General features: G+C 40.1%; 1 protein-coding gene and 1 long non-coding RNA gene across 16 annotated transcripts in view; one reads left to right on the forward strand and one right to left on the reverse strand.

The window, feature by feature from the left end:
• The window catches only part of LOC116062943 (mitogen-activated protein kinase kinase kinase kinase 4-like), a 105038-nt gene that overhangs the window by 66573 nt on the left and 17143 nt on the right, over positions 1 to 21322 (forward strand). For 6 of the 15 annotated variants that reach the window (XM_036004634.1, XM_036004635.1, XM_036004639.1 and 3 more), the window contains exons 11-20: positions 346 to 418; positions 986 to 1196; positions 5544 to 5705; positions 6284 to 6370; positions 10420 to 10746; positions 12281 to 12466; positions 16832 to 17113; positions 18746 to 18855; positions 20144 to 20304; positions 20510 to 20607. In XM_036004634.1, the coding sequence (XP_035860527.1) occupies positions 346 to 418; positions 986 to 1196; positions 5544 to 5705; positions 6284 to 6370; positions 10420 to 10746; positions 12281 to 12466; positions 16832 to 17113; positions 18746 to 18855; positions 20144 to 20304; positions 20510 to 20607 (1697 nt within the window). Of the gene's footprint in view, positions 1 to 345; positions 419 to 751; positions 802 to 985; positions 1197 to 5543; positions 5706 to 6283; positions 6371 to 10419; positions 10747 to 12280; positions 12467 to 16831; positions 17114 to 18745; positions 18856 to 20143; positions 20305 to 20509; positions 20608 to 21322 lie in introns of those variants that run through there. The other 9 variants (XM_036004637.1, XM_036004642.1, XM_036004643.1 and 6 more) reach the window with 7 other exon arrangements.
• LOC116064223 lies at positions 177 to 21300 on the reverse strand. Its single transcript, XR_004108497.2, has 4 exons — positions 21072 to 21300; positions 20495 to 20554; positions 18066 to 20280; positions 177 to 219 (listed from the first exon to the last, which is right to left on the reverse strand). It is a non-coding gene; the product is annotated as an uncharacterized LOC116064223 (long non-coding RNA).

The following is a 21322-nucleotide window of genomic DNA, read 5'->3' on the forward strand; positions in this document are numbered from 1 at the left end:
AGCAGAGAAAGGGGAGGTAACCTTTCCCCCTTATGACGACATAAAGGGAAGATTCCAGATCGGCCCATCTGAGCTTTCATTTTCTCAAAGGCAGAGCAGGATACCCAGGGCTCGGTTTACACCTATCACCATTTCTAGCCACTGGCGGACCATAGGCAGGCTGGGGAACTCATATTAATGTTAAAAACCTCAAAGTGAAATTTTCATGCCATGGGACCTCTAAAATATTAGCTCATAATAAAACATTAACCCGCATGTACATGGTGTGTTCAGTTAAACAATTTCAGTTTAACATTTTAACGACTTTTACTTAGCTGTTCTATTCTTTTCCCATACTATCCTCAGATGAGACGGAGTATGAATACAGCGGCAGTGAAGAAGAGGAGGAAGAGGCATCTGAGCAAGAAGGAGAGCCAAGGTGAGAATATATTATCACAACGCATATGGAACAGTACAGTGTAATACCAGTATACAGTATATTTGTCTTGTCAAACTGCACTAAAAACAAGCTAAACATGATAACTTCTCCCAGTACAAGAAGCTAACCACTACCATGTTCTATATGAGTATGCACGAACCACAGGCCAGAGCAGAAGGGGCATGTACCTAGTTCTGATGGAATCCAGAGCAGAGCAAAAGCTAAATATGAAATCAAATCATGTAAAACAATTACAGAAATTCAAATTTAGAGCATATAAAATCTGTAGCAAACATTTTTGTGTTTTTCCCTTTTGTCATTCTTCGTGATTAGAAGTGTGTGGCTTTGGCAGAAGGAGCTCAACAGCAGCTTTCCAGTGATATGTAACTGTTATTTTCAAATTTTTACAAACATGTTGGTGATGCCACACCAAATCATCAGCATCCTCATGTCGAAAATTGACAATTTATTTACATCCTACATTGAAAAACTTTCATCACCTATTCTTAAAAACAATGTAATGAGCTAACATAGCAGCTAAAGCCTCTTGTTGCATCCTCCGTGTAGCTCCATAGTCAACGTGCCAGGCGAGTCGACTTTGCGCCGCGACTTCATCCGGCTGCAGCAGGAGAACAAGGAGCGCTCGGAGGCGTTGCGCCGCCAGCAGCTCCTCCAGGAGCAGCAGCTCCGCGAGCAGGAGGAGTACAAGCGCCAGCTACTGGCCGAGAGGCAGAAACGTATCGAGCAGCAGAAGGAGCAGAGGAGACGGCTGGAGGAGGTGAGCACACAGGCCTCAGAAATGACTGAGTCACACAGTCTGCAGTCACACACAAGACTGACATCTGACACTTTGTTAGGAAAGAAAACAAATAGAGGTGGATGTGGACACTGCAGTGCATGATTGTATTTCAAAAAAATATATTGAGCCTAAGAAGATTATGCATACAGTATTTTGTTTGTGTCAATGCTCATTTCCATTTGTATAAAAGAATTATAAAATTATATTCATGTACATTCACAGATATAAAGCAAATGATATGCATAAATAGGATTGTATAGTTAAATTGGAACAGTATCCAAAATAAGCAAATTAAAAAGAGAAAGGAATATTTTCAAAATAAAAGAAATAATTAAATTTAAAATTGACAAAGATAAAAAATAAATGTGCATATATTAAATAAAAGAGAGACCTAAAATAAATCCAAATCTAAGAATAGGAACATAACTCAGATAAGGCAGTCCCTGAACTACAGAAATCTGTTTAGAATTATCTTAATAAATACCAGTAATGCAACAAGGACGAAGCATGTAAATTGCGCTGTTTGTTTATTCAGAATGGAATGGATCGCAAATGGATCAGAATGAAGAAACATAAAAAAAAAAAAACCTCGACCCTAGCCCCCTCAGCCGAATAGTGTGGGTAACAGCTCAAGGCAGCAACATAATCAAAACCCTGGAACCATATAGGAGACTTTCTTGTCTCGATCACCTAATTAATACTGTCCTTCGCCACGGTCTGCATGCTGACGCACTGGCCGACAACAGTGCTGCAGATGGGGGAGACACGATGTAGCGGTTTACCTCACACTCAAGTCAGTGCAGGACATCTACCCAGAGCTACGGGAGAAGCTGGAGAGGCATAGCTTGCTCCACCGAATAAGGCTAATAAAGTAATGATTAAAAAAACAGGCGGAAAATATCAGCTGGTCCAGCTCGGGCAGAGAATCTAAACTCTAGCTCTCACTCATTAACTCATGAAATAAAAAAAATATTTTGGATGCATTTACTTTTCTTTGATTTTACAAATAATTGAGTTTAACTGTTTAAAATCTGAATATCTCATCACTTGTATTGTTGTAAAGCTGTCCTTAAGGGCTGCCTTGTGCCCTCTCAGCTATTTAAATGTTAGCAAACTCTAAAGCAGTGATGTCCCAAACAAAACCAGGTTGAAAAAACTGCTCTTTGCTTGAACAGTCACTGTTTAATTGAAAACCATATCTAAAGTTTATATATTATTTATGAAGCATCACAGCATCCCTCCCAGGAGTTACACTGTAAGTTAGAATAGGACTAAAAATACTTCTGTTTCAGAGAACGTGAGTTATTTATGAAGCTTCTTACACGCATCCTCTACATCGAGGAGAGGTTCTCCTTCCAGAGTGAATGATGTCACCAACACCGAGAAGCTTTAGATAAATTTGTTTAAATACTGACAGGCTGATCCAGGAAATATGAAACATTCCCAAAGATAGCATGTGTTGACAAGCTAGTGTATTTACGCCCAGGTAGAGGGAACTTCCAAAAAAAAATTTCTGGCATAGGTGAAAAATCGCTCAAGCCAGAGTGATTTTTTTTTCCCCCTTATGCCTTTTGATTGGTATTTCTTTAAACCATTCACAACCATCCTAGGAGCGCTTAGCCCCGATAGCAAGAGGTGAAGGAGACGCGTGTGATGTCAGGCTTTAATCCCAGCAATGTACTTCCTTTGAGCCAGACTAATTGATCGACAACATTAATCAACAACAGTCTTTAGTCATTTATCAAGCAAAAATGCTAAATGTTTGTTGGTTTCAGCTTCTCCCTCTCTTATATATTAATATATCATTGTGAATTGAATGATATAAAATAGGTAAAATTTTGGACATATTTTGTCCTGTTGAACAGAGCAATTAAACATATCACCCCGGGGTTTCTGGGACACTTTGATGCTCTTTATTATTATTTTTTTAACATTTTATTGACCAAACTATAATTGATTATTTGTATATATATAATATATATATGTATATACTCACAGATTAATGATCAGTTGCAGCCCTAACCCAAACACACATTATGGACCGAAGTTTTCCATTTCATCAAGCTTTTTCTTCTCTCCTCTAAGAAGGAGGTGATATGTGTTAGGAAATACTGTTGGAAAAGCCGTCTTTGCTCAGTGTGAGTAGCCAGGGGGACATAGCCAGTTAATCAGGTGCAGTTTATGCATGTAATAAGATTAGAGACTTTAAACTTGGAGGTTTAGTGGTCAGATCTTTGATTGATAAGATTATATACGAGACTCCAAAATCAATTTAAGGCTGGTAAGAAAAAAAATGAATTTGTGTCCCCGTAGGTACTTTTTGTAATTATCCTTTATCTCTTTGAGCTGTGGTCCTCTTCTATTAGTGTCTGTGTGAGCTCTGCTGCGTTTCCTCTTCACTTCTCTCAAAGGAGAAACATCGTGAAAGCAAGAATACAAAGAGACGATTATAAATTTGGACAGAAGTGGACTAAACCGGGCGCCCGGGTAGCTCAGTTGGTAGAGCAACCGCCCATATATAGAGGTTTACTCCTCAACGCAGCGGCCGCAGGTTCGACTCCGACCTGCGGCCCTTTGCTGCGTGTCGTTCCCCCTCTCTCTTCCCTTTCATGTTTTCAGCTGTCCTGTCAAAATAAAGGCCTAAAATGCCCAAAAAATAGTCTTTAAAAAAAAAGAAGTGGACTAAACCAAATTATCTGGAACTAGACCTAAATATTATAAGAGGGACCGACAAACAAAGACATGAATAGAATGAGAAAATGTAAAATGAGGCGTGAAGTGTGCATTGACTTTTTTGCTCATGTTTTCTCAGCAGCCACAGCTCCAGGCTGTGTTTCTGATTCATGACAGTGCTAGATGAATCAGACCATAGAAGCCACAGTTTAACCTAAGCCACGTCAGACAAATACCACTGCACATGTGATCTCCTGTTGTGATACATTACCTCCTGTGGAACCCCTAATGTTGAGCGCTGAATTGATATAAACACGACGCGTCATGATACTGCAACCAAAACTGCTGTCCTGCAGCTTTCCCTGCACCTTCACAACACGCTGACTGACAGAAATCAGTGTAATTTCTATATCTGTCTGCTTAGAGAGCCAAGTATAAGATAAGTGCCAGGCAGACTTAAAATATTACTCTAATTTAGTCTTAATACAGGGCTTGAAATGTTGACATTTTAATTTTGTCCTGTCACTTCAGCTCATCTGTATTTATATGTCCTCCACTTGAACAGGTAAATAAATACCTAGCCTAACTATCCTGGTGTCCAGAGTTTGGAAAATGCACAGAACACACATCACAGTTTGCATCAAGGTTGCTTAAACCTAATCTTTATTTAAGCCACATACCGTAGTATAGCCTTGAAAATCCCTGACAACCTGTGGATTTTAAGTAAATAGCTTATGTCCTTGAGCAGATAGCCTTTAATGTACTGCATTTCTTATTAGAATATACACTCAAAATGAGTCTAGATGCTCCACTGCTTTGAACCTAGCAGCAGTTTTTAAATCAATGTACGACTGTACATACAAAATATTTTCATTATCGGTTAATGTTTTTTTTTGACAAATGACAAAAGTGAAATTATCTGTTTTGTCCAACCAACAGCTTGAATTCCCCAAATATTCCATTTACTTCAATATATGATAAAGAAAAGCAGACCTTTTCAAATTCGAGAAAAATGGCTTAAACAATGACTAAGTTGTCAAAATAGTTGTCTGTAAGTATAATGTCTTGTCAAAATCATGAGAAAAAAGGGAGCCTCTTGGATGTCTTACTTAGAACAAACTATAGTGAACCACATGATCAGTAATCATAACTAATTGTCTCGATGGTCTAATTAAACCATTTTTACTTTTGGCATAGTATCATCTACATTAGAGCTCGTTTTGGGCTCTCATTGTAGCTGTCTATTTATTATTTCTTGTCTCTTTCTGTTCCCTTTCTTCTTTGCATTTATAACAATGTGCCTTTTGAATGGAGCTAACCATATCAATGTCAACATGAGTGACTTTCTTTGCATGCTGTGTCTTGTTGTTTATACTAACGCTGCTCAGTCGAACTGTGGTGGCACCAAAAACACGTTTTTTTATTTACCTTACAGGAACAACAAGCCACCGTAGCGTTCTAATAGAAGTTGCATGAGGGTTACGCGACTCAGGATCTGATTTGTACAACTTATCAGTGCCCTGGAAATCATAATAAAAACTTGAGCTCTGTGTCAAATACTGTATGACTAGACAAAAAGTCAGAACTAGGACAGCGTCTGATGGGACATGAACTGGTTTCTCTGTTAACTCACCTCCTTGTGTCCACCGCCAGCAACAACGGCGTGAGCGCGAGATGAGGAGGCAGCAGGAGCGCGAGCAGCGCCGACGTGAACAAGAGGAGAAGCGGCGCGTCGAGGAGATGGAGCGACGCCGCAAAGAGGAGGAAGAGCGCAGGAGGGCCGAGGAGGAGAAGAGGAGGGCCGACCGAGAACAGGTAGGAGCCAGAATCACACAGAGAAGAAACCGCTGAGCGTGCTGTTCAGACCTTTTTCAAAGTAGTTGAACATATGGACGTGGCTAAATTAAAAGTTAAAAAGATATCTTATTTATACCATATGTTCATTTAAATGAATGTGAATCAAAAGTAAAGAGATGGATTTAGTGGGATTTGTAATGTTTTTGTGACTACATAGTTATTAGATCTACAACCATTTCAATATATTTTGTCATTTAGTCCATCGAGGATCTCATAGCTAGTTTTTGTGTTTTTGCTTTTATTGCGGCACTAATTTAATTACTTGCTTTGGGGTAAAAAAAATAACTAAAAACGCAAAAATTTGGGACCAATTCTTTTGCAATTGCGTGTGAAAAATATTTAGCTTAAAAAGAAATTTCAAATCAAAATTTGCTTAGCAACCTCTTTGATTTCAGGAGGAAACAATGTCCTTCCCACCATAGTTATCAAGAAGTTGGATTGTTAAGATTTAGGCTTGATGTTTTTTTGATAATATTATATTGATATTTGATATTCGTTGCCAAATAGACCTAATGGGGACTGTGTTTGATTGACAGGAGTACATCCGCCGCCAGTTGGAGGAGGAGCAGAGGCACCTGGAGATCCTGCAGCAGCAGCTGCTCCATGAACAGGCCATGCTGCTGGTGAGTGTTTGGCTGCCACGTCTAAACCCGGGACATCACATTTACATTTGAGTTCATTTTCCCCTGCATAATAGACAATGGAGTGTTGGCCCCTATTCTCCCTACTACCCTTATTTCCTCTGTGTCTTTCTTCAAATAGTTTCTTCTTTTTCTTTCCTCTTGCACCCCTAAATCTACAATATTTCCATAATGTTATTTCCATCAGTTTCTGTGTCCCAAGTGGTTATTTTTTTATGTTTCCACAACTCCCAGGTTGTTGAACTTCATAATGCAACTACTTATTATTTCTCCGTTACACAAACTTTCCTGATTGAGTTTTCCTTTCCGATCTGAACTGCATCAAGTTTTTGGGACTAACTTTTGACTTTTGTAGATCCAAGGGGAGCCGTTAACGGTAGAGGTCCAAACGTAATAAGTATTCTCAGGTTTTTGCTGGTGAAGTCGGGATGTTTACAGAGCCCTTAAAGATGGTGATGTCGTCACCAGGAAACTAGTCATCCAACTGGAAGAGAGGGCTTCCCCTGTTTTTACTCCAGATGTTCCAGGTCTTGCACAGGTTATTTTCAGGGGTTTGTATGACTTGTTTTTCATTTTTAAAGGATTCTGCTCTTCTGGGAGGTTACAGAGGATACTCAAATAATGAAAGGATATGATCACTCATATCCCCACTTCCAGGCCGCACACCATCACTTTATCATTGGCTGCACTCCCAGGTCCTTACAAAGTCACCATTGTGAAAAAAACTAAAATCATGATTGGCTTTCACGCTTGAAAACTGTTAGAGCGGATTTAAGTTATCCAACACTTGCTTTGGCCAGATTTACGAGAATATATCTTATACACCTCATTTAACAACCTCTTGATAGTTTAGCTGTGGTTTCTGGCAATGTGCACAAGTATTAAAACTCATATAAATCATTACTGTTTTAATAGTTTAACCGCTCCAACAGATGTGCAGTTGGACACTTAGGACATCTGGCCCACAAGCTTGCTGTTGCCTGAGTTTGTTTAGTTTAGTTTGTTTTAGGGGGTGAGCCTAATGCTTGACATTTACAGTCATATGAAAAAGTGTGGGCACCCCTGACAATTTCCATGATTTTCATTTATAAATAATTGGGTGTTTGGATCAGCAATTTTATTTTGATCTATCAAATAACTGATGGACACAGTAATATTTCAGTAGTGAAATGAGGTTTATTGGATTAACAGAAAATGTGCAATATGCATCAAAACGAAATTAGACAGGTGCATAAATTTGGGCACCCCAACAAAACAAAACCACATCAATATTTAGTAGAGCCTCCTTTTGCAAAAATATCAGCCTCTAGATGCTTCCTATAGCCTCTAATGAGTGTCTGGATTCTGGATGAAGGTATTTTGGACCATTCCTCCTTACAAAACATCTCCAGTTCAGTTAGGTTTGATGGTTGCTGAGTGTCAGGGACCCAGCAGTTAGGCAAGAGGAGTCACAAGAGGATTTCAAAAAAGGGTTTTTTTATTTTACCCACAAAATCATTACAACAAAATAAAGATAAAGTTTGGGCCCTTAAAAGAGGTCAAACAAACAAACCGAACTTAAGCTCTGAACATAACAAACTCAAAAATACAACTGACCTCCTATAAGAGAAACAAAAGGGACTTATATACTGGCTGATCAAACCAGATTTGACACCCAGGGGAAGACTAACAATAACACTAATACATAAACTACAAATAACAAAAAAAACAACTAAACACTTATTCCAAAAGAAATGTAATCTTAATTAACATTAACCGAATAAATGTACTAGATACAACACAAATCAAAACTCATATCTTGGGAAAAAATAAAGCTACACCCCCCCCAGACATAAGTAGTGGTAGAGTCCAATTTGGCCACCACCCCTTTAAAGCTGCTGTTGTTCCAGACGCTACCCCTTTGTCCCAGCAGCCTGCATGCCTCACTCCAGGGTGTGGAATCCGCAACACTGGTAAGCTCAAAAGAAAACCGTTATAGCAAAAAGACAATCCAAAACTAATAAAGTATATATGTAAACCAAATCCAGTGTCTTGTACATTATTTAAACTAAATAACTGTTTACAACAAAATATATAATGTGTCTGAAAATATATAGAAACCAATCTTAAGGAAAACAGCATAAACTAAGATAAATGTTAGTGTATGAAGTTACCGCCTTTAAGATGGCTGTGTGGCCACGGCTGTGGCCATCACACTGAGCATGGACAGCCCGCTTCAAATCATCCCACTGATTTTCAATGATATTCAGGTCTGGGGACTGGGATGGCCATTCCAGAACATTGTACTTGCATAAATGCCCGAGTAGATTTTGAGCAGTGTTTTGGGTCGTTGTCTTGTTGAAATATCCAGCTCCGGCGTAACTTCAACTTTGTGACTGATTCTTCAACATTATTTTCAAGAATCTGCTGATATTGAGTGGAATCCATGCGACCCTCAACTTTAACAACATTCCCAGTACCGGCACTGGCCACACAGCCCCACAGCATGATGGAACCTCCACCAAATTTTACTGTGGGTAGCAAGTGTTTTTCTTGGAACGCTGTGTTCTTTTGCCGCCATGCATAATGCCCCTTGTTATGACCAAATAACTCAGTCTGTGTTTCATCAGTCCACAGCACCTTATCCCAAAATGAAGCTGGCTTGTCCAAATGTGTGTTTGCATACCTCAAGCGACTGTTTGTGGCGTGTGCAGAAAAGGCTTCTTCCGCATCACTCTCCCGTACAGCTTCTCCATGTGTAAAGTGCGCTGAATTGTTGAACGATGCACAGTGACACCATCTGCAGCAAGATGATGTTGTAGGTCTTTGGAGGTGGTCTGTGGGCTGTTTTTGACCGTTCTCACCATCCTTCGCTGCTCCGATATTTTACTTGGCCTGCCACTTCTGGCCTTAACAAGAACCTGTGCCTGTGGTCTTCCATTTCCTCACTATGTTCCTCACAGTGGACACTGACAGCTTACATCTCTGCGATAGCTTTTTGTAGCCTTCCCCTAAACCATAATGTTGAACAATCTTTGTTTTCAGGTCATTTCAGAGTTGTTTTGAGGCCCCCATGTTGCCACTCTTCAGAGGAGAGTCAAAGAGAACAACTTGCAATTGGCCACCTTAAATACCTTTTCTCATGATTGGATGCACCTGTCTATGGAGTTCATGGCTTAATGAGCTCACCAAACTAATTGTGTGTTCCAATTAATCAATGCTAAGTAGTTACAGGTATTCAAATCAACAAAATGACAAGGGTGCCCACATTTTTGCATAGCCTATTTTTCACATCTGATTTAATTTCATACAACTTAATATTGCTTCACTAAAAATCTTTGTCTGGAAAATAACCCAGTACTCAGCTTTTATTAGAAAATGAATGGCATGCCACTGTGATCATTTTCTGTGATGACAGAGTAAATTATTATGCAGCCTCAGAGGGGTGCCTAAACTTTTTCATACCACTGTAAAAGCAAGACCCTCCCCAAAAGTATTAATATTTAGTTGGGACCTTGTTTTTGACTTAACTGTTTGGATCTAACTATCCAATCTTTTTTACAGTAAAACTTGCAAGAAAAGGATAAAATAAACAAATCTGAGACGTGACTAAATTAAAGACCCCCACAGTACCCTCACTTCAGCAAAAAGAAAGAAAATACACAACCTTTCCCTTCTCTGAGGCCATGCTCCCTCCCCCTAATCATTTTTATTCAGTTCCTTAGCAGTTTAGGCCTGGCATCTCATAGCTTACAATTTTGTGCTGACCACATCAGAGGTTTGGAAATTGAGCTGTAATGTGAAACAGTGTTACTCCTGATACTTTTCAGAAAGAAGAACATGTTTACTTGCAGCATTTTTCTCATGAAGATCAGATGGGCTTGAGACTCTAAATGGGGATCCCAGACGGAATTAAAGTTGCTAACTTTTCATCTAAACAGGCCCCTAAAGAATAAAGTTGTTCTTTTTTTAAACATGTTGTGGAAACAGTACAACTTGCCCAATGTCTTTCTGTCAAAGGTTTTGGTTTACTTGCCCCTTCCTGTACTCAGGAGTATAAATGGCGGGAGCTTGAGGAGCAGCGCCAAGCCCAGAAGCTCCAGAGACAGCTGCAGCAGGAGCAGGCCTACCTGCTGTCCCTCCAACAAAACCAGAACCTGGATAGTAACAAAACAGCCCAGCAACAGAGCACCAAACCCCCACAGAGCGTTGAACAGGACAGGATAAAGCCCCTGCAGAGCCCTGAGCCGGATACAACAGAACAGAGTACTGACTCTGAAAAGACAAGTCAAAATCACAGTCTGGAGAAAACTACAGAACCCAAGCTACCTGTCGCTGACCTGCAAGGCCCCACCCCTGACTCTGAGCCAATCAGAGAGGTGAACCCGTCCCACTGACTGCTGTAGAATGCTAACTTTGCTTGTGTGTACTCACTCCCACTGTTTCGGGTGTGCAATGTGTACATGGTGATGGCTAGCTGCTGGTGTGGGATGTGTGGACGCTTTGTAGACGAACTAAACGACTAGAATGTATTAATGTCTCTTTCTAAACTTGTAATAATTAAACAGGTTCATGACGCAAATATACTCCAGTAAAACTGGACCAGCAGCAAAAGGCCTCCTTGATAGACGTTTCTACTGCAATGAAGTCGACATAGACCCAAATTAAAACCACAAAATAATATATAAAGACTTTTCAAAGGCAAAATATCAGGTAACCCACTCATATGTTCATTTCAGCCCGTATATGTAGCTTCAATGCACTGTATGAACTTTTGATAACTCAATATGGGATGTTTTCAGATTTGATTACGTAGGGCAGAACTTGAGTCAAAAGATGCACAAGGAAAATTACAGTTTATGCATTCAAACTTGTGCTGCATGTGTGCTTAATTCTATTTCTGGGCAGCACATTCAGTTAATTGTAATCACTTGGCTGTCACAGCTGAGCTCAACTCTGAATGTGACCCTCAGTTCTCAACGGGTTGATCGCTTTTCATTTTCTTTATTGATTTAACCATTTTATGCAATTAGTAGGTAAAAATACCAAACCATTTCTGGGTTATTGGCTGCAGATTTCACTAATTAAAGTCTGGGGCTCTAAACCCTAACCCTCAAATTGAAACTCTTTAATTGTTGAGTTCTGAGAATAGTTTGACTCCATTTTTGGCCTCCCATTTAGCTTTTTTGCCTGTCTGAACCACTTTGGAGAAAGAGTTTACTTTGACCAGACCAGCTCCCCCCCCCACCCCCCACCCAACTTAATGGAGATGGTTGTATTGGTAATGGTGTATTTTCTGACTTGGGTCATCTTTTCAAACACAAACAACTCAAATCGAACTTTTCGACCATCATCATTCAACAATCCTTAAAGGGAAGCTCATCAGGCTCTGTGTCGCTGCAGCGCGGCCAGTACCCGCTGGAAAAAGTCCGCAGAATGATCAGAGCCGGTTGAAAATCGGCATTTTAGAATAAAAAAAACACTCTTTTACAAACAAACAAACCCTCAGATTTTACTGTGAATAAGTGTCCTGGACCTCGGTGTGTGTCCTAACCTTTGTTTTCCCCGTGGATGTTTTTCGCTCCACATGCATGACACTCTTTGCTGGTCGTAGTGCCGTTGTCTTACTAGCAGGGGATGTGTGGAAAATTGTGGCAACATTAACACTGCTGCCCTTGAGGAAGTGCTTGGTTGTTCCTGCTGGCGTGCCTGTATTAGCAGATGACTTTCTGATGTGCTTGTACCACCGCTAGTAAAAAAACGTCTGCTCTGCAGCGGGAAACTAACAAACTGTAGTGCCTAATGGCTTCTGTCCACTTACTCTCCCCTTAATGTCCTCATACACGTTGACCTGTACTCTCAAACCACTGCTAATGCTGCTGTCCTTCATTTGTGTGCGTCTGTCCTTTTTAGGCTGATGAGCGATACCGGAAGAACATCCAGGGTTCTCCTCAGGCAGCTCAGACCAAACCACAGCAGCCTCCAGTGCCACCGCGCTCCGAGTCTTCCTACCCCAATGGGAACTCGGCATCTGAGGCACCCGCCATGCACCCGCCTGTCATGCACCCGCCTGCCATGCATCGGCCTGTGGAACCACAGGTAACCATTGATGTCTTCAAACCCTTTCCCCGTCCTCTCGAATTATTCTGTCTTCTTTACTTTAACAGCTGTTGTACACAGGCAGCATTTTGAGTTGTTGTCAAGTGGGTCATTTGCCACTAGTTACAGTCCGCTGGTGCCTTTTCTCTTGCAGGATTTAGCCATGTTGTAGCTTAACGATCAGATCGAGTCACTAAAGCTGGCTGTAAAGTAAAAACAAACAAAAAAAAAACAGTATGGGCCCTTCAACTCCAGATGTTTGTTTAATTATGTCCACAACAGAGAGAACAAGTTGTGAGACTCAGTGGGAGACACAACTCAAAAGCTCCTCAAACCTAAAGTAAATATACATGGAGTCATATAACAGGCTTGTATGTCATATGATTCCCATCAGCCTTCCTGTTTTCTTAAAACCACAAGATCTAAACTTAAGACTTCCTGTTGTGGCTTTCCACTGGCAGGTTGTATCGTTAATATAAAACAATATTGTATGATATATTTGGCACATGGTACTTTAATGTCGTTTGATGACTCGACATCTGATTGGAGTAGCAACTGCAATTTTCTTGACGGAGACTGAACTCAAGTTCAGCTGGCCAGGCTGCACACTGTGGCAATCTTTTCTTTTTGGTTGTAAATCTGCCATTTCCCTATGTGAATGGGACAAATTTGATTTTGTTTTGAGGATGCTGTCGGCCTTACACTGCCAGTTGTGTTGGCTCATTTCCTGCCAGGACTAGCCTTGCTAACAGTTAATGAATTTATGATGCATTCATTTTCTTGCCAGCATTCACTGCATGGTGTCAAGTGAACTGAAAACCTTGTATCTCCAAAATGCCAGCTTATTGGAAAACAAGAAAACCAGCCTTGTTTGTAGCTTCACCTTCATGTGGCAGTACCTCCTATCTCCATTTACTCTGGATGTTGCCTGTGTATTTGCATTTAATACCTTTTTCTCAATCTCTTGTTAAGTTTCTCCCTTTCAGGTGATTTCAAAATACTTGTCTATGTTCTTATGCTCTGGTGTGAACGGCTTATTAGTATTTTTTTAATATGTGAGATGTGTTCACTAGTTGTGCTGCTTTTCTGTGATTTCCTCCTTCCTGGATTGTGTCTTTAGCTCAACTCTTTCAGGATGTTTCCTCTGGATAATGGATCCAACTATCCGCTGTTGTTGAACTTCTCTAGACTCTTTTCAGCTTCAGGGTTGTCATCAATTCTATTTTCAATTTTATTGTGTAACTTGTGAAACTGCATTAAATCTTCAAGTTCAGCTTGAAGACAGCTCATTTTGACACAGAAGAGCTCTTTATGAAAACACAAAGCAAGTGGTTGTTTGTGAAGGTTTTATTATTTTCATCTAAAAGACATCTCCCTTTTTGCTCAACTTTTTGTGGAATGAAAATGAAATGATCACAACCCTGATTATATACTCTTCTCCCATGATTAACTCTTTGATTGACAGGTTGTCCTCCCACTCGCTAAAGCAAACAAAAGCACTTTCACCAAATGTCTAATTATTTCAGAGTCACTTTTTCCATGTGTGTGTGTGTGTGTGTGTGTGTGTGAACATGAGAATGATTGTTAGGGGGTTTCTACATCTCTGCTGCACATACTGTACCTCCTCATTGTGTGCTGGTGATTAAAAACATCCATAATTCATTAGCACCCAGATTTGCAGCAGGGTGACTCAGACAGTATTAGTCATCTTCCCAGAGAAGGATTCAACCCACTAAGCACGAATAATCACAGTTCATTGAAGTCAATCTGTTTTGAATATGTCGCACGGATTAAATTATACAAAAATGATGCTGTAACTTCGTAAAATGGGGGTGATGATGTAATTCACTGGTGCGTTATTAAGCATTTGGCATAATGTTAAAAGTGGATTAATCAAGTTTCTCTGATTAGCTGCGAGTCATCGGGCTCAGTTGTGGCGTTGTGTTTTAACATTGTTGCACGTGCATACTTCACTGCGTACTGAATCAAACTTGGATGGATTCATTTTGAGCTGTTCTGATTAGAGCTAATTTAATTAAAAAAAATTTGACTTTAACTTCCAAACAACAAGAAGCTGCAGTCATGGAGTATTCTCTGTTCAAACATAGTTAAGGTCCGGTTACGTTGAAACAACTCCAGCTACTTGTTTAAGGTAGATCATGGATATTGTGAAAGAAACCAAGACGGGATGTGGACCGCAGTGTCAAAGTCATAAGCTTTCTTGCCTCAGCCATGAATGCTGTAAACCTGTGCGCGGTTCTGTCTACATGTATGTTTGCATGCCAGCCTGTGTTCATGCCTTATAATACAGTTCATCTTCATGCTTGGCACTAGTGGTGAGGCTGAATCCTCCTGAGGCTGAAAATGGGTGAGACTCAAGTTGACTAACCCTAAACATTGACACTGTAATGTCTAGTGTTGATGTAAATACATCTGCATTGGAGACTAAAGTTAAAGCAGGACATATACCGAGGAGCCTCTCTTTTAAAGTTTTAATACAAAATAAATATCTCACCTGAGTAAAAGATTGGAGATTTGTACAGACGTCTTAAATCACTTGTGAATTCAAGGCCTTAAACTGTCTTGAAGTTACACATAGTGTTTCATGTATTGAGCTTTTGGTGAAATTAAAAGAATGTAGTTTCTAATTTATATTGAAAAGAGGCTCCTTGTTATTAGGGATTTGTATTCTATATTCTTATCACTGCCATATTCCAATCAATTATTCTAAAGATGCAACAAGTTGAATACAAAAATGACATACAATAAAACCAAACCAAATAATTAACGATGATCATAATTTAGGAAAGTTTCCAATGAGTCAACAGCAAGAGTCTGACCAATATTTGTCTCAGGATCCACTTCGTCTTTCCATTCACTGCCTGTGCTTTTTGTTTTATTTTTGTTTTTGTTATCTGTGTTACTCTCATAAATCAAAAGTATGATATTATACCTTTTGTTGCTCAGGCTGCCAAATAAGTCATTAAAATATGATTAGAATATCTCTTACAGTCGAGTTAACTTTGCCCTTTTACGTCCCTCCTGGCCTCCTTTCTGTTCCCCCCAAAAGGTGCAGCTTCAGTGACAAAATGTTCAACGTACATGTGCTTTGATTTTGAGAATGTTGCTTCTGTCCTCTGATGGCACTCTAAAAATGTGGGTTCTTTATCTTTAGGGGCTCTGCTACTATTTGGAGCCATACCTTTCGGCTACACTACACTGTGCTAAAAGGTTCTCATAGGTTTTCCTGAGGTTAAAGGTTAGGTTTTATTAGGTTAATTCAGCTGCTCCAGTGTTGAGCTGATACACAGCTCAACATCTAAAGCCAGTGGTTCTTAACCTTTAATCCTGCTTTCAGCGGTGGAGGACTAAGATAATGCATTAGAATTACTTTGAAGGAAAAAAATTCCACAAAAATCGCTTCTACCCCCTTTCAGACATGGACCTTGTTCCGTAAATGTGATGGCAATGTTACAAGTCGGCCTCATGTCTGAGTCACATTTACATAAAAGTCATGATGGCAACCTTACTGACCTGTAACATTTCCATCACCTTCACCATCAACATGGAGCGAGTTTGAATTGAATGCCGTCAGATTAACGTAGAGGCTGCAGCAGTATGAACTTACATACACGAAAGAGATTTAATGTACGTCTTGTTCCTTCTTCTTAAGAGATATGTAATAAATCTATCACTTAACTATAATCTCTACATTTTCATCCATGCCAACTGCAGGGCTAATATTTATGAATATCCAGCCAAACACTTTAGATACAGCATGTTAGCAAATAGGAATTAGGCCCAACGTAATGTCTTGTCATTCAGTGCTCAGTTGGAGGCAGGATAATTCACTCTATAAATAAGATTTATTTGTGGATTCACTAGTGAGAGCGGTGCAAGAAGTTATCTATTATTGAGACTTAAATGTCAAAGTAAGTTTTAAAATCCATTACTGATGCAGCCTGTGAGAAGACCGGAAACACTCATTCTTCCTTAATATCGTTACTTTCCATCTCACTGCTGGAACGGCTCTCTTTTGCAAACTAGCCGCCAAATATCGCACAAGCATTGTAGCTGTTTCTGTTACAGTGCTGTGGTGTTTGAAAGAAACCATAACAAAGAGCTATTTTTGAATGACAAAAAACATTCACATTAACAGATAGATGAAGCTAGTGATGCTACATATTCCATGTCTGAAAAGGGATAATGTCAAAGCTGCATGTCAGTGTTCCTAAAGCTTTTTGGAACAATTTATGCTCCCGTATGGCTCCAATCATACAAACCCCTAAAGATACTTGTCCTTGTTAGAGTGCACTGCATGCAGACTGACCCGTCCTCCCCCAATGTGTTTTTGTTGTCTGTAAGGTCCGTTCCCATCTGGCTGCTTTAAAGAGCAGTGGCAGCGTGGCAGCGTCAAACTCCTCCGCTACCACCCTGCCTGCTGTGTCGCGGTCACACTCCTTCACTGAGCCGCTCGCCCCTAGCTTTGAAAATCTTCACCTTCGCAACAGCCAGGAACACCCTCACTCTCCATCTTCATCACCATCCTCCTCATCATCAACACCTGCACGCACTGACCCACAACCCCACTCCCAGCATAGGCCATCACCCCGTGAACCGGCCCCTTCAGAGGAGGTCCCGCCCAGGGTAAGGACAGGAAGAAAGATCCCTGGTGTAGTCTGGTCGTTATCCTGAACTTATTACTTTAGCTTCCCACCATCTCCCTGATTCTTTATGCTATCAATAATTCATGTATTGGATTTTCTCTTCTCGTGGTGCAGAAAAAAGATTGTAGCGCAATTATAGATGATTTAACTGAATCTACATTGAATTAACATAACAGTTTTGAAATACTGTAAGCAGGTTTCCTGAGAAAATCACATTGGTGTTAAACTATTCCCCCTAATACACAGAATATCCAGATAAAGACGAAGTTAGCATCACTCTGTGTGGGGTGAATCAGAGTTGACATAAAGAGAGGTAGCTCGCTGTTAATATGAACCACAACAATCAGTCTGTGTCCTCTTGATAACCCAGTCCTTGGTACTGTGACAATGCTAAACACTAGCACAAGTTAAGACAATTTCTCTCACGTCGCTTTCCCTTCCCTCACTAGATTAACTTAGTCTTTAACTTTACGGCCACAAAAGGACATAGAAATAACTGCAGAAGGAGAGAAAAAATAAGCAGAGGAGAGAGTTCTGCATTTAGAAAACAGTTTTTCTCACCTGAATGTATAACGTGTTAGACGCTATAGCTAAATATAGGGAAGACAGGAAAGCTATGAGGTAAAACCCACAAATGTGGGTAGTCAGAATCCAAAAGACTAAGACAGACCTAAATTCAGTCCACAGAGCCAAAACCCTGAGTTATAAACAGAATTGCTGCCAAGCCTGAACCACAACCCTGTCGTTCAACAAGACGTTGTGTAACTGTAGAACATAGTTTTTAATACAACATAAACGTCTCCACAAGCATCAGGTAAACAAGGGTCACAACATGAGTCATTTCAGTCTAAAAATAAAGGAGAAGCATGTTACCAAGGGAGGATTAACCTTTCATTAACACCAGACCATATTGTTTCCATTTTGCCCCTAACTTAAACTTCTAAACAAAGCAAAATAATGTTGGCTGCTGTGACTGGAAGTTCTGTTCTGCTCTGCTGTGTTGTGTTGTTTGGATGCTCCCAAATGTTCTGCATTGGCTTTATTGAATTTACATGTGACTCTGAAAGGGGAAAAGGTATGACTATAGGTGTGACCTGTGACTACTGGTGTGATAGCTTTGTTTTACAATGGTGCTCTGGGGTGTGGAAAGCGGTTTAGTTGGTGGAGGACATGCGTTTTGGGTGGAATTGAGTTCTGCATTCTCTTGGTCTACAGATTCACTCTGCAAGCAAGTATTCAGGTTTTGATAAGACAGTGTCCTTCTACATTTAGTTAAAAGTGCAGCCATGTTAGACATCCAAAGCTCATTAGAAGCAGTGATTAAATGAATTTACATAGCTCAATTGTGTTTTTGATTGGGATAATTTCATCACTGACTTTTGAGTTCGAAAATTAATGTTTCTCTGTTTAATATGGATTGTTTGCTAAATAAGCTAAAAGCGTTAGCCACTTCTTGAATGGTCTTGAGCAGGATAGTGTCAACTAGAGTTGTTGAAGGTGTTATGATAGGTCACAGTATGTTTTGTGTATTTTATGTATTCGCTGCTCTTTTCAAGCACATTCCTGCACAGAGTGTTTATGTGTGAGCTGGTCACTGTCTTTATCACAAAAGGTTCCTGTAAGGACTACATCAAGGTCCCCGGTGTTGTCAAGGCGAGACTCGCCTCATCACCATGGCAACGCCTCACACGGCAGCCATGCTGTGCACCGCCCCTCTGCCAGGTAAACTGACATACCCCTCTGATTTGTATGATTCTGTGTTTCTTTGGAAATTAGAATGGAGTTTGTATGGTGTAAATGCCTGATGTATGTTTGATTATAAAGGATATCAGTGGAATTATTAAAAAAAAATAACACTGTATAAAATGTATAAATAACTATTTGATGAAAATATAAATGGTTTGGCATATGCGTTGATAAGAGATATAAAACAAATCAGTATATTTGCAATATCTTATTAAATATGTACATTCATTGGTAGTTCTGATTAATACATCTACTGTTCAAACAATACAGTCTGTAACATAAAACTTTACATTACTTATGAAAAAAGAAAGTTTATTGGAGTATAACTGGGCCCTGATTATTGCCTTGTGGGACTCCGCTGGTTGCATCTTTAGAGGAGAATAAGTGCAGCTACTATATGTTTACAGAGAACGTTTTATTGGAGCTGAATCAGTCCAGGGCTCTGAAACCTTCAGGAACTAAAGCAAAATTGAAATTTGTCAAAGAAAGTTATTTGCAGGCAGCCTTCAGGAGAAAGGTCTGAGTGCTGTGAAGCAGTATGAAACCAGGCTGCTGTTTTCAACTATGTTATTAAAAATACATGAAAAAGAATGACTTTCTCAATGACTCTGCAAAACAAACGCTTGCCTTGTTTGGAGATAGATTTAACTCACACACAGGATCGCCTTCACTGTCTGTCTGGGCTGCTATAGTCCTTGTTTATGGAGTTGTGTGGGAGGGTTTATGTACTAGTGCTAGCTGTCTAACCTTGTGATACAGTTTTCGATTTGCAAACCACAAAACATCTCATGAGATTCTCTGTGTGTCATCTCTCACCCTGTGGTGCTGTATTTAATTTTATCTCAAGAACATATACTCTGTTCTTACTGTACTATTACTTATTTAGCATATGTGTATTCCTCATCATAGACTTTAAATATAATCTATTGACATTATTAAGTAGGTTTTTCTGTCTGCTATTTGTTAATATTCATTTATTTCCTGATTTACAGCTCTTTCGTACTGGCTCCCAATTTTTGCTTCACTTTAAAATAATTTAGGGACATTCTGAACAATGAGCCAAGAAAATTTGAATATCAGCCCAAAATATTCGCTATTAACATCATGAAAATATCGGTTTCTGCCAGAATACAGAACCTACCCACTTTTTAAAAAATCTGATTACATAGTACAGTCACTGGTGCAACAGTGCTTCTGCAACCCTACCAAGTTAAAAGTCGTTATCTCTACAATGGCTTCATCTCTGACTTTGTTGGCCCTACAGCGCGGCGGAGCCTCGGCTGCTGTGGGAGCGAGTGGAGAAACTGGTTCCTAGACCAACCAGTAACAGTGGCAGCGGAGGCTCCAGTTCCTCCAGCAGCTCCAGTAACTCAAGCTCTAAGCCTGGTTCTCACTGCGGCTCTGGAGAAAGATTCAGGGCCCGCTGTGAGTCCACACACACTTCAAATCCGCACTAAGAAACATACAGGAGGTGGACAATATAACTGAAATGGCACCATAAAAATGTTGTGCTAAGTAAATTCCACTTTAGTTAAGGAGCTACACACTCGGGTGAAAACATGCATACACATTTGGATTTTTTCATCACTTTTTTAGAATAAACTGAACTTTTCACCTCCACCTCCTTCAGCCTCCTCCAAATCAGAGGGTTCTCCCCTCCAACGGCCAGAGAATGCTGGGAAAAAACCAGAGGAGAGGAAGGACTTGGTCAGGCCAAACAGACCAGCGGTGAGAGTTGACTCAAAGCCGACTAGCCAGTACTGTAGCTCGCTAGCTGGGATAGATCTAGAACTCTGTGTGTGTGTGTATAGTCATGATTACATGATGGTATGACGCTTTGGGTTTGTTTGAAAGCTGGAGTTTGCGTGATGATTTAGCGTGGCCTGATGGGAGATTTTTCTCCTTGTGTGAATGATAATAAACTGGCTCATTTGGACTGTGTCATGTAACCTGCACATCATCCTATAGAGTGAAGTGATAACACTTTGTGAAATGGTTGTTTCATCTTTGGATTGCGCTCACTGGCTGAAGGGTTTTCTTCACTTATCGCTTGCTTTCTCTCCACTGGTCTTTCTGCCTAAGCGGTGGCCATCTTAACTCATGCCTCCTCTAACCTAAGTATACTGTTATACGTTTTCATCTTTGCAGCTCTAACAATTGTCTCATTATTCAAATTAATTCACTAACCTTACCTACAGTAGCTTGAAGAGCATCAGCTGTACGATGTTTCGTTCCTCGCTTCATCTCTTGGCTTTGCTGCTCTCACGTTGGCTTCTCATTGGCTGGCGTACCTCTATAACCACTCTTCCTTTCCTGCAGCTTTCTGTTTCCGGCTTTATTTTTTTCAAAGGAAGATTAACGGAAATCTTATGACATCCTAGCTAACACCTCGTATATAAAATGCCCAGATGAATGGAAAAAATTCCAACAGAGGGTGAAAAGT

Source organism: Sander lucioperca, chromosome 8, assembly GCF_008315115.2.
Source record: "Sander lucioperca isolate FBNREF2018 chromosome 8, SLUC_FBN_1.2, whole genome shotgun sequence".
NCBI classification, from domain to species: domain Eukaryota; kingdom Metazoa; phylum Chordata; class Actinopteri; order Perciformes; family Percidae; genus Sander; species Sander lucioperca.